At 43.1% G+C, this 16,008-nt stretch overlaps 2 protein-coding genes across 3 annotated transcripts; one reads left to right on the top strand and one right to left on the bottom strand.

The window, feature by feature from the left end:
* The first annotated feature begins 691 nt into the window (after window positions 1–691).
* Window positions 692–3,973, top strand: slc25a55b (solute carrier family 25 member 55b). 2 transcript variants are annotated; one of them, XM_003978861.3, is made up of 10 exons: window positions 692–831; window positions 1,496–1,587; window positions 1,683–1,808; window positions 2,024–2,079; window positions 2,266–2,356; window positions 2,437–2,555; window positions 2,636–2,831; window positions 2,919–3,076; window positions 3,195–3,270; window positions 3,351–3,973. In XM_003978861.3, exons 2-10 carry the CDS (start codon window positions 1,565–1,567, stop codon window positions 3,508–3,510), a joined length of 1,005 nt encoding a protein of 334 aa, XP_003978910.2. In that variant the 5' UTR covers window positions 692–831; window positions 1,496–1,564; the 3' UTR covers window positions 3,511–3,973. The 2 variants fall into 2 exon arrangements, with proteins under 2 accessions (XP_003978910.2, XP_011618574.2); XM_011620272.2 differs by having other exon boundaries at window positions 2,440–2,555; window positions 3,351–3,618.
* A 994-nt stretch (window positions 3,974–4,967) lies between these two features.
* On the bottom strand, window positions 4,968–14,549 carry LOC101079339 (CD9 antigen-like). Its single transcript, XM_029834137.1, has 8 exons — window positions 14,365–14,549; window positions 9,010–9,112; window positions 7,330–7,427; window positions 7,168–7,242; window positions 7,003–7,086; window positions 6,867–6,920; window positions 6,680–6,763; window positions 4,968–6,588 (listed from the first exon to the last, which is right to left on the bottom strand). The coding sequence occupies exons 1-8, from the start codon at window positions 14,431–14,433 to the stop codon at window positions 6,523–6,525; spliced, it is 633 nt and encodes a 210-aa protein (XP_029689997.1). The 5' UTR covers window positions 14,434–14,549; the 3' UTR covers window positions 4,968–6,522.
* Window positions 14,550–16,008: the final 1,459 nt, after the last annotated feature.

The raw sequence follows: 16,008 nt of genomic DNA, 5'->3' as shown, positions 1-16,008 counted from the left end.
AGTTTCACTCATAGTGCTCTCAGTGACAGGTGAAAATGTCGTACAAGCACGATTACTTGTATTGTTACACCACAATAGAAACAGCTTGCCTGGAACGGACTCTATATTAAAACGTCGGGTACAGTCTCACTTCCGTGAGTGGAAGCTCATTGTAGAGATCACGTGCTGAGTGTTCATCACTCTACCAATCATCTCGGGGAAGGTCTGAGACAAGAGCCAATAGTTGTCCTTGCAGGACATCACCTGATTCGGGTGAGCGAGTGAACAGAAAATATGGGTCAACTCGTGCAGTTCTAACAGGAGAAGCCGGTGGGGGCAGTTTCTCAGCCCCGCCGGCGGATGTGACGCACGCTGACTTGGAATCGCTCGCGGCTGGCAAATGAGTGCGATGTGTGAGGTGGAGCACTGCTCTAGAACCCAATTCAGACTACTCTCCACTCACTTTTTCAGTTCACTATTAATTTTTTAAAACTGTCAATCAACTTTCCTCATTGTACTGAAGCGGAAATTGTCCCACGAATTAGTACCTTTGTCCTCATGGTAAGAATACTTGCAGATTGCAGTTAGAGGTATAATCTCCATAAAAGCAGGCAAATAGATTCGACTCCATTAACAAGATCGAATTTAATGAAACAATAGTGCTCGCATGTTGCATCATGCACCCTGAGCCGTTGACAAGCTCTTTGATTGGTCCATCTGCACCCTGCTCAGTGGGTGTGCAGCATTTTGAGCGGCACACGCTGTCATGCGCTTCCGTGTGCTTCAGAGGCGCGGGAGGAGGGTGGCAAGTGAAAACTTATTTCTTACAGAAGTCCTTTAACTCATTTCAAGGTAATTATTTTTAAAATTTCGAAAATACATGCATTGTATAACATTCAACTGTTGGACGTTTGAGGATTCTGTTATCATAAAACGTGCAGGACAGTAAAATATCTGCCGATAGTGAAGACGTAGGATATATGATGAAATATTGTGTTTTTTTGGCAATTTTTATTACTCACGTACTATCATCTGCCTTTTTTGTGCTGGAAGTCAGTAATTGTTAAGATCTGATTCTACATTTTCATATAAAACATACCAACAAAAACTCAGGGTAAATCAGGGTAAATAACATCCATTAAAAAAAGAGAGATACTACTACTACTACTACTACTACTACTACTACTACTACTACTACTCATACTACTACTACTACTAAAAATAATAATAACATCATTTTTAGAACAGTAAATCCTCAGTTAAGTCATTTATTTTAGCGATTGCACTTCCAAATTCTTCGGAATTATGCAGCTATTTGATGTGGTATTATATTTTAGCCTTGGATTTAATACCCTCATAGTGGGCAGATTGACACTGGCCACTGTTGCTGGATTCTGGTTCCAGTTCTTGGCTGGTGCTACAGTGAGTGGGTGGAGCGTAGTGTTGCTCTTTCCCTGCAGGGTTTGACTTGCCTCTATATATATAACCTTAGGCTTCTCTGTGTCTTGTCTCTAAGGGACTTTCAGCCGACCCTTCCTCTGTGGCCACCGTCTTTGTGCTTTTACTATCTCCTCAACCGAGAACGATGGCCCCGCAGCAACAGATTAGGTACCAACCTGCTTGATACAGTGTTGCTTTAATTTAGTGTTAGCAGGTGCCCGAACATGCTCCACTAATGCCTTTGTGTGTTGTAACTTGAACAGCCTGCCAGCCAAACTGATCAATGGAGGTGTGGCAGGCATGGTAGGAGTCACCTGTGTGTTCCCAATTGACCTGGCAAAGACGCGCCTCCAGAACCAGCGTAGTGGGCAGCAACTCTACAAGAACATGTAAGAACAAATGAAGGCTAAGTCGTCCTTTTCATCATCATCTTTGACACTGGAGAATATGTCTTAGTCTTCACAATGACCCAGTGATGTACAGTACAACTGTCAAGCTGTGACAGTGGTGTAATCAAATCTACCTGTAATGACCTAAACTCCTCTTTCATATTTGTCATTTTATTTTGTTTATAGCATTTTTTGACATCGGTGTTGTCTTTCAGGATGGACTGCCTCATAAAGACAGTTAAAACTGAAGGCTACTTTGGCATGTATAGAGGTAAGATTGAATCCACACCCATAGTGACCTACTACAGTGGTTATCAGCTCACCATGTGACCTGACATTAAGTTGACTAAAGTTCTGTAGAACCTCAGTTTTCTTACAAATAATTGGATCAGTCGGCCATTACAATCTCAAGTTCTTACACAGATTTTGATGTTGGTCATTATCAATGTTTGTGCAGGCGCAGCGGTGAATCTTACCCTGGTCACTCCTGAAAAGGCCATCAAACTCGCCGCTAATGACTTTTTCCGCCATCAGTTGAGCAGAGACGGGTGAGCGTTATTGTTTGGGGTGCACCACACCGTTATGCAGTGACACTGTGGGGTTTTAATCCCTGCCTCCGTGTCACCAGCAGTAGGCTGACGGTCTTCAGGGAGATGCTGGCCGGTTGCTGTGCAGGAATGTGCCAGGTCATCATCACCACACCCATGGAGATGCTCAAGATCCAGCTGCAGGATGCTGGCAGACTTGGTACTTAGAAAAATGATATTAACACAAGTTGGGGATGGTTTTTGGCACTGGAATAACAATATGTTCTCTTTGGTAACTAGCTGCTCAGCAGAGAGTGCTGCCCAGCGTTGTAACCACGCTGAAGATGGGCGGAACCAGCACCGTTCTCAGTCGTTCATACAACACCAGCCCGCTGTCTAAAGCCATGCGAGTGTCTGCTACACAGATCACCAGGGAGCTGCTGAGGACAAAGGGAGTCAGAGCTCTGTACCGTGGGCTCGGAGCCACGTTGATGAGGTCAGACAAGATCCTGTTCTTGTTTTGGATCCACTCTTCGTCGTCGACAGTCTTCTGACATGGCGAGCATGGTTGTTTACTTTTCAGGGACATCCCATTTTCCGTTGTGTACTTCCCTCTGTTTGCGCATCTTCACAAGCTCGGTCAGCGTTCGCCTGAGGACCCAACGGTGCCATTTTATTGGTCGTTCATGTCTGGATGCTTGGCTGGATGTGTGGCAGCTGTAGCTGTGAGTCCTTGTGATGGTGAGCCCCCTTTTTTGCCCTGCTGTATGTGCGTCTTTTGGAGTTGCGGTGTTTTAACTGATAACCTTAAGATTCTTAGTGCGTTTCACAACCTCACTATGTCTATGTGTCTTGTCAGTGGTAAAAACAAGGCTGCAGTCACTCAAGAAAGGAGCTAATGAGGAAACCTACAATGGAGTGGTGGACTGTGTCAGGTAAAGTACTCTTGTTTTTTTTGTTTTTTTAATCCAATGTGTTTTTACTTTGTTAAAGCTGTGTTTTCCCCCCACTGCAGGAAGATATTGAAAAAAGAGGGTCCTGGAGCATTTCTCAAAGGGGCCGGTTGCCGTGCCCTGGTCATTGCCCCACTCTTCGGTATCGCCCAGGTTGTGTACTTTGTAGGAGTTGGAGAATTCCTACTAGGTTACTCTCCATACAACATCTACTCTGCATAAAAAAAGCCACATCCCAATATTTCTGTCACCACCTCACATTTTGAGCTACTGTCATGGGCCCAGCTCTGTGTACCATCTTGAATTTTCAGAGACCTTCAGTAAAATGCTTAAAAAAGCAAACATGCCATTTCATTTCAAAGCTGCTCTTTTGAAGTCTGTTTCTTTGAGGGAAACGTGCTGGTCTGTGCGGCCGTTCCCCCATTTTCACTGATTTCAAACGCATCTATGAATGTTTCCAGCATTTATAGATGCTCCTTTTGTTACCTAAACCAGTGCATCCCAGCAGTGCAACTGCTGGTAAATGTGTACCAGGCAGCATGAGAAAAGTAATCACAAGAGCATAATGCTGAAACTGTTACTTGAACATAGTTTAATCCTGTTTTAAAGGATTACATTTGAAACGTAACCATGGATACTAATGTCTATATTGTATATAAGCGATTTAATATGACTTGTTAACAAAGCTCCTAAAGTGTCTGTCATCATTTTCCTTGGAAAAAGACATGATTTTGAAGTTTAAGATTTTGACGTTGTTCCCTTTCGTATCGCGACCTCATAGCTGGTGTGTTGATCGCAGCAGCTCGGCGATGATGTAGGTGCGGTTTGAGTATTTGCGTGCTTCGTGGCGGCTCTCATTTCTCGTTCTTTGCAATTGTAGTGGCCCACAGACTGCGTTCACAAGTCCCCAGAATGAGCAAGTTAAATTCAAAAATTTCAACTTAGGTTCCGGGCTCATTTGGAGGAAAAGGAAATTGCTGAATAAATATGTATCATGGCAGTGTTTTCTGTTATGTTTCACTGTCAACTCTTAAACAAGAGTAAACAAAGGCAAAACAGGCTGTAGGAATATGACCCCGTTCGCATGCACAGACGTGTTTGTGGCTTTGAAAGTGCCCATGCTGCAGTGTGGAGGTAACTTCACACCGGCCAGCTTCGGCTTGGTCGCGGGAATAACTCTCTCCTCAGCCGAATATCCAGCTGTCCTTCACGCTCAAGTGCTGAAAGATGAAACTCACGCAACCAAAGCCAGAGACCTATTTAATCGGTCAGGATATCAAATACAATGGAATGAAAACAGCCACTGGCTTTCAGCTAAATCCCACTAAGTTTATACGCCACTAAATTCGCACTTCCACAACTTATAATATCAGAACGTAGACACGACACGACAGCAGGAACTTTAAAAGCTTTAATAAACTTCAAACATCTACAGTATCTTCCTGAGAAGCCTGGAGTGGGATTAAAATAAATTAACACACAATCAACTACAACCGACTCGACTGTGTGCACAGCATCTCTTTACCTACATGCACGTTTCCAGAGTTTGTCTAACAAACAGAAGTGAGGGACACAGAAACAACATTGTAAAACGAGCTGCACTGGTGCTTCAGAACATTGTCTCCTCCTGCTCTGCTGACACGGGCTTGTTTTGAATAGTTCAAGAACTTAAATGCAAATTTCAATGTGATCAGAGGGATTATTTATTTATGCCAGTTTGGTTCTCTCAGCAAGGATGACAGTTAAGTGCAACATTTTAAAACACATCAGAACAATCAGGGCTCAACAGGCTGCAACAAGGGTGCAAATAAGACAATTAACTTGCAGTCCAACTACATTTACACCTTTTCAAAGATGATCTTTTCTCTACGGTCTCTCACTGTAAAAAAAAAAAAGGCACGTTAAAAGCTGTCATGACTACAACATACAACTAATGCAATTCTCTGTCTACACACAGCATATTAAACAGTAACACTTCAGCCACAAATAATATACAGCTAAAAGAAAACACACATATTTACATACCCGAGCAATGACAGATCGATTAAATAATGAGCGATGGCCTGATTTAACCTGGTTCTTGGTGTTCTTTTCAACTCTTTGATCAGCTAAATTTAAAAAAAACAATTTGGGTTTGATTCATTTTAAGGCACAGAAGAAGAAAAAGGATGAAGAACTAAGAATTCAAGACATGATGAAATAATTGAATATTACTATGCCAAAGTTGGTTCTCTAAATATGACATAAGTTATCCAAATATGACATACTCAGCTTGTCAACATGCTAAACTGAGCACACAGTCAACAGACTGTGTAAACGCATATACATTACATTTTATGTATGTCACATGTTCATTATGGAACTTTACAACAAGGGGGTGAAATCAAATGGTTTTGCCATGCAGCTTTATATGTACCGTAGCAGTATTTCTGTAATTTCAAGTACCAGCTATAAAGAAAAAAGATGCACTTTTTCTTCAGATGTTTATCAGAAAATGTGAAACAGACACGGTGGTTGAATAGAAAATCCATCTTTTGAGTGAACAAGACTGAGCTTGGTAGCTGTTTTTCAGCCTGGAACAGCTTTTGCTGGAGTTTTTGTGTCCACTGCACAGGCATCACAGTTTCATCAAGCCTATGTTGGGACCATAAAATGAGGTACACTTCCAGGAAGTTGGAAAATGATTTTAGGATGAACACAAGTTTTTTGAGAGAGCCTCAGCTGACTACAGTCATTGATTAAAAAGTTGAGTGAAGAAGCACTGTGGATGTCCTCCAGTAACCTCCTCGCTTGATGCTATTTTTAACTAACAGAATTGTGTGTGTGTGTGTGTGTGCAGATATAAAAAATAAAAAACTCAACCTATTTGTCCTCACCATGCTCCCCCTGGCAGGCTGAAGTTTCCCACAGCCGGAGGGTCAATATCGAGGCTGTGTGAAAAGACGCTGACACTACTCAGACGGTGTGTGGGTTAAAATTCGTAGAGGTGTCCAAATAGCCATAAAAAAAAAATCATATATATGTGGAAGATTGTCACATTGGTGCCAGAAATCAAACTGTCTCCCTTGGATGGTATAAGTCATAACAGAATGTTGTGAAGAAAGAAAAAATTCTGACGAATGGAAATTCAGGCAGGATGAGCTGGTTACAGGGAGGAACTTTCTGATTATGGTCATTTTCCTGGTCCCTGGGTGGAAGATGGCGAGATATATGATCTGACGTCATGGCTCCAGCTTAGATGACCTCTCTGCTGTTGCGGATGGCACAACAGAGCACCATGCTGAAGATCATCCCGATGATCTGCAGAGAGGAGAGCTCACCCTCAGGCAACAGCAGACGTTTGTCATCTCCCCTTCCCCCCCAAAAAGTGTCTTTTCAGCATTTGACTCACCATGACGCCAGCGATGCCGATGCCCACATACCCGATGATGTAAAGTTTGTGATTAAAGAAGTTCTTGATCTCTGATTCACAGTCCTACAGTCCAAGTTAATGAGCCATGCAGTCAGAGATGGATATAAGACCATTTGCTAAATAAAGGACAATCTGAGGTACGAATAGTTTAACATGCCAAACCTACCTTGGTGGCTGTGGCATCAGTACAGGGATTTGAGGTGGTTCCACAGCAGTTCAACTATTAGTGTGGTACAGGGGGAAACATGATTTTTATTTTTATTTTTTTCTAAATTGAGTGTTGTTGCAATAAAAGAACTTACTATTTTCTGGTATGACATAATCAGCGTGCTGGTATTGTTTTTGTCATAGGTCGATGAGTAGAAGTTCTGAACGTCTTCTATAATCTGTGAGAAGGTTGGATGTCATGTCACCGAGGTTCATCAAACTAAAAAAACACAACTGTAACGATGAGGTAATAAATTTACCTTCTCTTTGTTCAAGAATCCAAACACCCCAGCTGCCACCTCAGCGCCAAAAATGATCAGCAGACATGCAAAAAACTGCAGATATGGGAATACAAAATAACACAGATGATGTGAAAATTTAATCTTAGAATATTGAAAAAACCTCTGTTTATGTACACTCACTGATCCCAGCAGGCACTGAGACTCTCGAACGGCTCCACAGCAGCCGAAGAACCCGACCAGCATGACCAGACTGCCAGCTCCTATCAGAATATACACCCCTGGAGGAGAAATGACATGAATATCATCATTGCAGATATATTGGACAATCCATCCATCCATCCATCCATCCATCCATCCATCCATCCATCCATCCATCCATCCATCCATCCATCCATCCATCCATCCATCCATCCATCCATCCATCCATCCATCCATCCATCCATCCATCCATCCATCCATCCATCCATCTATCTACAACTACTGGTTGAGTAACGTGCTAATTCAAAATCTACCTGTAGAGGGCAACATAGAGCCACATGTGTAAATGGGTAATGGGACTTTTAACATTTAACATTGTTTAATGTTGTTTTGATCTATTTCCTTTCATTTAAAATAACAGTAACAGTGCCCATGTTTGAGATTCATTGTGAGAAACACGTTTTAGAGGGCTAATTCTATTCTGTCCCTTATTGTCTTGTTCTCCATTAGCTCAACATCAGCAAAGGTACAAGATGATGAGGTCCGCTGGGAGTAATTCGACAACAGGTTCATTCAGAGTGCTTGCACATCTGGGGACTGTTGCTAGGTGACAGACCCACAGAGGACAGGGTTATAGGGGACATATCAACCCCCAAGTGACATGGGCTCAGGTGGGGACAAGAGGCGGATCATGCCATAAACTGCAATTTGATAATTGAGTTAGCAATGTTATTTATTTCCTGGTTGGGAAAATCTCACAAATCTGCCTCAGAAATATTTTAAATTTGGCGTTCAGCCTGACTTTGCAATGTTGCCAAGCGACGCTGCAGATGCACAGACGTGTAGACTTGTTCCATGGCTTATGGCAGAACTCTGTTCGTGCTCACATGAACTTAAAAGGAGGGAAGAAAGATGTTTATGTGTGGGGTTGACACCACAGGAGCGACGCATAGCAACTGGAGAGCACTCTCAGCCCCGTCTCTGTTAATAACACTCTTAATGTCAGAGCCATGTGCAGGAGAAAAGCTGACAGAAGCCAGCCATTACCGGAGAGAAAACACACACACACACGCACGCACGCACGCACGCACGCACGCACGCACACACACACACACACACACACACACACACACACACACACACACACACTTGTTGAACAGCACATATAAGACAATGTACGTATTTGCAAAGTGTTGTTTCAAACTGTTTTACAGAATCCAAAAGTACCAATCAGGAGGAGAGTAGTTTAGTCTGGAAAGGGCAAAAAATAACCCACATTGTGTAACACTGTTTACTCTGGTTTGAAAGTAGGCGTTTTGTCCTAAACTCCACTGTCATTTTGTTCACTAACTCTGTTAGTCAATCTTATTGTGTAGTCATGATTGACCTCTTCCAAGTGCCACCTTAATGGTTTCTACTGTCTGTCCCCTCCTCCGAACTCTCTTTCCACAAACACACAGAGTGACTGAAAGGCGGTCAAGCAGGGTTGAGGTTTCCCTTCATGCATTTATGCTGTGCTGATGTAATTTCCTGTTATTCACACTCATATCTCTGGAGTGACGCCAACTTCCCGGCGGACTTTTTGAGTTTTTATCCGCATTTTCAGTCAACAAATGCAGTGTTGCATCTCTGAGCAGCAGCACACGTGCGTGTGGTACTCACCGATGAAAAATGTGTCTGGGGCTTTTTCGCCGTTGAGCAGAGTCACAGTCTCAGGGTCGAAGCGCAGCCAAAGCCCCACCGCCAGAACAAAAGATCCCATCAGCTGCAGGACAGAAAGCAGACCTTTAATAAATATCTGCTGCATGTGGGAACCTTTTTCAACGAACATTAAAAGTGGAAAAAATCTAGATAAAAAGCAGTTAATTATTATGATTCCTACAATTTATATGGTCTTGGGCCTTCAGACGGGTTGTTCCTGTCTTTCCCTCAATGTGACTTTCCACATAAATAAGGAACATGGTGCGGTGGAGTTTCCACTCTGACCCTCCACCCTTTGCACTTATTCAACCAAATTTCAGGGTTTGTATGATAAAATGGAAATGTAGCGTCAAGTGTGAAATGAACTGGTCAAAATGAACCATCTTTATTATTTCCCAGCAGTCATCATGAATATCTGCCTTCATTGTAACTGATTCATCCAAAGGTAGGAACAAGTCCAGCACTTTCAGCCTTAACTGACAACCTTCTGTGTCTTCATAAATGTGCTAATACCGGATGTGGCTCATCTCCTGCCTGTCATAAATCATCGGAAAGCACGCTTTCTGCAGCGCTCCTTCTTTGGGGCCCTTTTTCTCTCTAAGTGGACAGAAGACATAAAAGTTCCCCACTGAGTGCCCCGATGCTTTCAAGGACAGAGCCTGTGGCTGGTGCTAATCTGACGGATCAATACTGAGAGGTTTTAATGATCACTTCACCCATTCCCCCAAGTGGATAATCCCGGCTGAAAAACCCTGTGAGCCAAGCTTTAAAACACCAGCGTCTGCGTGTGTACACCGAAATGAAATGATTTGTAGAAAAGGAGAGCATTTTGGAGTGCTTGTCATGTGGGATCTGTCCCAGATCCCTGAATAGTGGTTGATCTTTGGCTGATACAAACATTTCTACACTATATAAGAGAGTTTATTCAAAGCTGGCACCTTTCAATGGGCAAAATTGTTTCTCATAGGTCACGATTTTACTTTTCATCTTTTTACTTTTAGTTTCTGTCATTTCAGGTCTTATTTTACCTTTTTCTTCACCCTTTCCTTAAATTCTAAGTTGCAAACAGGTACATTTAGTGCATCATATGCATTTACTGGGTACAGTTTTATACAGTAAGCATGTAGATTTTTGTATTCAAGGTTCTGGTCACTTCCAGACTGGTTCCCAAATACCACTGGTGCTCCAGGAAGTACAGATTGTACAGTCTTAACTGAAGCACACAGCTGAAATGTCAGGGATTGGAACTGAACAGGTGTTGGGAAATCTGTTTCATCCCAAACAGTGGATTTAGTGTCATGTGTGGGGATGCACTGGACACCAGGCTGTGGATTAATTGCTGCAGAGAGGGGCTTTAGGTGAACATGAATATTTGTCTATATAGAGTGGAACTACAGTCCTATAAAACACACATTGCAATTCTATTTCTCTATTTCTCCCCACTTTAATACTTATTTCAGGGCCTTTACGCAGCAGGCCGATGGATGGGGTTCTGAATGGATCTGAGGGTTAATAGATGTTAAAGTGGTTCCTTCTGCACTAAGACCGTGTTGCTTAATTTTATATCTCATCGATGAGATGTCTGAAACTGAGATCTAAGAGACCAATTCATTACCAGGATTCACTAATCCATACTCAGCCAATCCAAAGTCTCTGCTTGGGTTTGGACAGTGTGTAAATCCTTTGGTGGCCATTGCCTCTTGGTTCATTCTTGGTCAACCTAGGCAACAGGGGACAGCACAGTAGGTGGTCCCTGCTGAGGTTAGTTGCCTGACGTGTTGATGTTGCACGCCAGCTGCATTGGAGTCAACCTGTGGAAATTCTGACTGAAACCAAAGTCTATCTTATGCTTCTAAATAAATGCACAGGGTCTACACTGGCTGGCTACCCACACACAGGATTTGTGGATTTATAATGAATACGCATTTTGATGTGATTATAAATGAACCAGCATGTATTTCAACTCTCTCCATGCATCTACAGAATGATTAATGATCCAGTTTGGCGTTTGTCTTCATCCCTCCTAATGCACCAATTGAGTAAAGCTAATTAGAGCGTGCTTCCTCACTCATTAGTGGAAGAATAAGAATCCTTCATTAGGATTTATTGGATGTATTGTTATACCCAAGCTACAGGCAGTATAAATATATGTATGAACAGATAATTATACACATGCAAAGATAGAAGTGTGAGTGAGTTACTCATAGCATTTTTGGGAGGTTTGGTATGTTGCATAAAGGCACCTCAAAAGTGCTATGAAACTGTCCCAACACCTGCAAGTGCAGTATACCAACACCCAACCCCCCCACACACCCACACCCACTTCTTGTAAACACCGCCTCCCTGCTCGAACCTCCCACAACTAGTTAGAGTGCCGTCACCACCCAGTCGGACACCAGACACCCCCCCCCTCCCTTTTCCCCAGTGTCTCTGCCTCCCACCCCTGCCTGAGACTTATTACCATGCATGCACACCCCCCCTGCAGACCTCCACCTCATCCTCCCCGAAACCTCACCCAAAGGACAAAGACCCACTGTCTCCCTGTTTTGCTAAACAAAAGGAGGGAACACAGGCGCAATGAAAAATAGAATGAGAGAAAAAGTGAAGTTGAACACAAGCGAGGGGAGTTGTTAGGGGACCAATTTGTTGTCTTAGGACTAAGAGTGGGCTCAGGCCTCATTCTACTGCAAAGTTAGGTCTACTTTTTTAATGGTGTTGTTAAATGTGTTTTTTTGTAAAGGGAATTTCCATGAGAACCGAGACAGACTGTGGAATAACATTAAAAAAAACAAAAACAAACCCAAATTAAACATGGCGCCTGACACATGTATGAAAAATGAAGGCAGTCCCACATCAAGAAAAGATGGGCAGGAGGAGAGTGCAAATGGAAGATAATTGTGGGTGGAGTAAATCCTTTTGTGCTCAGGCTGGGGGGTGGGTGGGAGGGCGTGTGTAATGGAATATATGCAAACATCTGTCCGTGTTTGTGGAATATTTTTACCAGCTACTTAATACAGATGTGGTGCGTGCGAAGCAGCAAAATATTTGTGAAAACCTTGTGATGTTCAGCTGGTAATAAAAGCTTCCACTCTTTATAGAAATAAACACACAAAGACTCTGCTTTTGTTTTGAAGAGAACGTCTCCTGCCTGTGGGAAAGATTCTCTGAGCTGCAGCTTGTCCTCCCATTACCAGCGAGCAATGTCTGCCAGGCAGGCTTAATTTTTGACTAAATAGGGCAGTCAGTGAACTCTGACACACAAACACACAAACACACACACACCAGACAAGCTGCTAACGCATTATTGGAGTTGCATCGATGTGCTTTAAACAAAAGCTGGGCCTGGAGCCCACCAGAGTTTTGCTTCAACACAGAGTCAAACTCCCGTAAACTCAATCTCAGCACCGGTGCTTCGTGCGTCACAGCCTGTCTGACTTTGCGCTCTCAGATGGGAGACATCTACTCTTCCTCCAATCTTTTTTCACTCTTCTCTTTATCTGCTGGTCCACCGATATGAGAGAAAAGAGAAAAATCAATTTATGGATGTTCCAAAGATTGCAGAACTCATGACCGCCAGGGTCTGGTAAGATGTTACTCTGGTCCTGCGTGACACGTAACACGGCTGTTCCAGCATTTTAGTCCTCATGCTGACACACATTTGGGGCTTTTGGTATCAGCTGATATGGACTATTGATCCAAAACCAGCCTGCTGAAGAAAGAGGGTCAGGGCAACCCTGTGACAATTAAAACAGCACCTTCTTTTTCTCTTAGCTAACTGAAATAAAAGCACACCAAATGTGAGAAATAACCCTCTCCACTTAAATATCCCTAACCAATCAAGAACAACATGATCAGAACAACATCTGATCAGCTCTAATACCAGTAACCTCTGCTGGTTATAACAGAAAACTCATCTGTTTTTATCAGTACAGGACTTGTTACTAGTAACTATTGAATCTCCTAGCACACGTACGCAGGGTCAGCCAAACATGTCCCCAAAAAATGTCCTCACTTTGCAGGTGAAATGTATATTTTGGTCCCCATTTTGTTTGTGTACAAGAACACACACACATACACACGCATCAAAATATCCCGTGATCCTACAGTGAACTATTTCTTTCTTTATCCAGGGTCGAGTTAATACCAACTGTCCTTCTTTTGTGAGAGCACGCACACACACACACACACACACATACACGCACGCACACACACACAAATATCCCCTCAATCTCCCAGTGACCCCTTTCTCTCCATCTTTCCTGACTTCACACATCCTCTTTCTCTGCTGGGGTGTCATCACCCTCATCTTCTCCGCTCTGTGACAGGGCTAATATGTCTTGTAAAACAGCCCCACCCATCCTGGATGCACGTAGATGCAGAGAGAAGTGTTGAGTGGTGGGACTGGAGCTCTGCTTATACCCAGGAGCAGCAGACTGAAGTTATGCCATTGTCCTGCTGTCACAATGGATCCATTCACATGCTCCATCTACTCCACACATGCTTGGAAAACCTCTTTCTCTTACAAACACACACACACCCACACATAGACTGCAACTGTGCCAGTGATGAGGGGGAACAGTGGTGCAAATATAAACATAAACAGACATAATATAATTCACAAGAGCTCAGAAGATGATCACACAACAATTAAACTTCTTCTAATAATCAGCCACACACACCAGCCTGACCATGCACCTGCTTCCTGCAGATTTACAGGCACTGACAAGACCTCTAGGATTTATGAAGACCCATGTAAAAAACGTGTGGAGGACAAACACACCCCCACCCACACGCCTACACACCCTTCACATCCACCTGTCAGAGTGACTAAAGTAGGCCTAAAGTGTTTCCCCTGTTTACCAAAGTGTTTTAAAAAAACGACACCAAATTCTTCATCCTTTCTAGTGCTCACTGTGTTTTCCGTCTCGCCTCTCTCTGTTTCTGTCTTTTCATTCAGTCTTCCTTTTAAAAACACGCTGCCCGGGAAAAAGAAGGCGTTTTTTTCCCTCTGTGGAAAATCTGATTTGAGCCCAGTGAGCTAAACTACAAACCTCCGGCCGTTACCACTCCCGCGCCACGCACAGTTTAACGCACACTGGGCTCAAAAAGGAACGAAGGAGATAAAGACATGCCAAAGAGAGGATTAAACCACAAAACAAGGTTTGGATGTGGTAAATGAAACCCGCGTGCGTGTGAAACGGAGGTGAGATGAGATATGATGAGATAAGATGAGACGTATCCGCTCGTGCACTTGCTCCATCAACTTGCGCCTCACATCACATCTCCGCGCTGGATATCAGCAAAACGCGCACTCACCCAGAATATAAAGTTGAAGATGAAGAGGAGATATTTCACACACTTCATTCCTCCTTCCACTTTCCCCATTTTTGCAGGACTGGAGTGTTTTAGTCTTTATCCCAGCAGAGCCTCTGAGGGTTGTACGAGATCCAAGCGCTGTGCGACAATAACGGTGCAGCACTTGAGCATCTCTCTCTCTCTCTCTCTCTCTCTCTCTCTCTCTCTCTCTCTCTCTCTCTCTCTCTCTCTTTCGTACACTTGCACTGCAACGCACGCGCGTACCCACGCAAAACACCACAGATCCGCTTATAGGCCACTCTTTCCAGACCGCCCCTTGCAATAATACAGAGGCGGGAGGTGGGGGTTAGAGTGTGTGTGTGTGCGTGTGTGTGTGTGTGTGTGTGTGCGTGTGTGTGTGTGCGTGTGTGCGTGTGTGAGTGTGTGTGTGTGTGTGTGTGTGTGTGTGTGTGTGTGTGTGTGGCCGGGGGGTGGGGAGTGTAGGTGGGGCCCAGACTGTACGGCAAATGTTTGGCTCTAGCTTGGTTGCCCCTGGCAACAAATGACTGATTTCCTTTAAGTGCCTCTAACATTGTTAAAAGCTCACAGCCCCCGGAGAGCCCTCGTTATTGTCTATTTCCCACGTATAATAATAATAATAATAATAATAATAATAATAATAATAATAATAATAATAAACAATTCGTAGTAGTATTATTTGTTATTTTTCCTTTCCTTCTCTTTCGCTGTCTTCTAATCATTAGGACGGTTAGATTGAGGAGATATGAAAACTGCGGGGAAACGGCATATTTCTGTTTTGCATGAACGCCATGACAGGGTTTTCTCAATTTCCTTTTACGAGATAAACTGCGTTGGTGAGGTTTCCTGTAGCACCACACCAGCTTTTTCCAAGTGCTGTGCACTTTAAACAGATGTTTGTGCATCTACGAACAAAATGAGAGTCTAATTTTTCCTCAGTTATTTCGTTAGTTACATGTGGTATGTCTTTGAAATAAAGATTGTAATTTAATTTTTGGAAAAAAAGTCTTTTTTTTACTGATTGATTTTCGACACCATTCTCCACTTCCCTTTAATCTTCCTGCACATTAAAACCTGTGTGGCGCATTAAACACGAATCACAAATATGATGAAAAGAGAGACGGGTCCCTCTGCTGGATTTCTTTCATAAAAGTCAGGAAGTAGTTCGGCCATGTAGCAGAAATAACACCGTCTTCAATACAAATACTTCCCCTGCTGAAAGCAGCAAAACATTCAAAGTGAGGTCGATTTTATTTCCAGGAGAAACAGGCGACCGTATAAAAACAATGAAACTGGTCTGAGATGCAGCAGACATCAGCAAAAAAACAAATGGTGATAATAATAATAATGGGTTAATAACAATAAAAACATGAATTTTCCATGCACAGATGACTCAAAGTCAGCTGGTTTTCAAACAGCGGCAAAAAAGTTGCAAGGGGAAAGAAAAGAGTTTAGTCTGCAGTGGATGTTGACATGAGCAGAGCCTAAAGAGGAAAGACAGACAATCTCATGGGGATGAGGCCACTGTGTTACTGCTGCGGTTATTTATCAGGGAGCTCTTGATGTCTGCAGCTATGTGATTCCAAACATTCCTACAAGGCAGCCTGGGTGCAGGTCAACACTGTC

The sequence above is a fragment of the Takifugu rubripes genome, chromosome 3, assembly GCF_901000725.2.
Source record: "Takifugu rubripes chromosome 3, fTakRub1.2, whole genome shotgun sequence".
Classification (NCBI taxonomy): Eukaryota; Metazoa; Chordata; class Actinopteri; order Tetraodontiformes; family Tetraodontidae; genus Takifugu; species Takifugu rubripes.
Note: the sequence above shows the minus strand (reverse complement) of the source record. Positions and strands in the feature narration are given on the sequence as shown.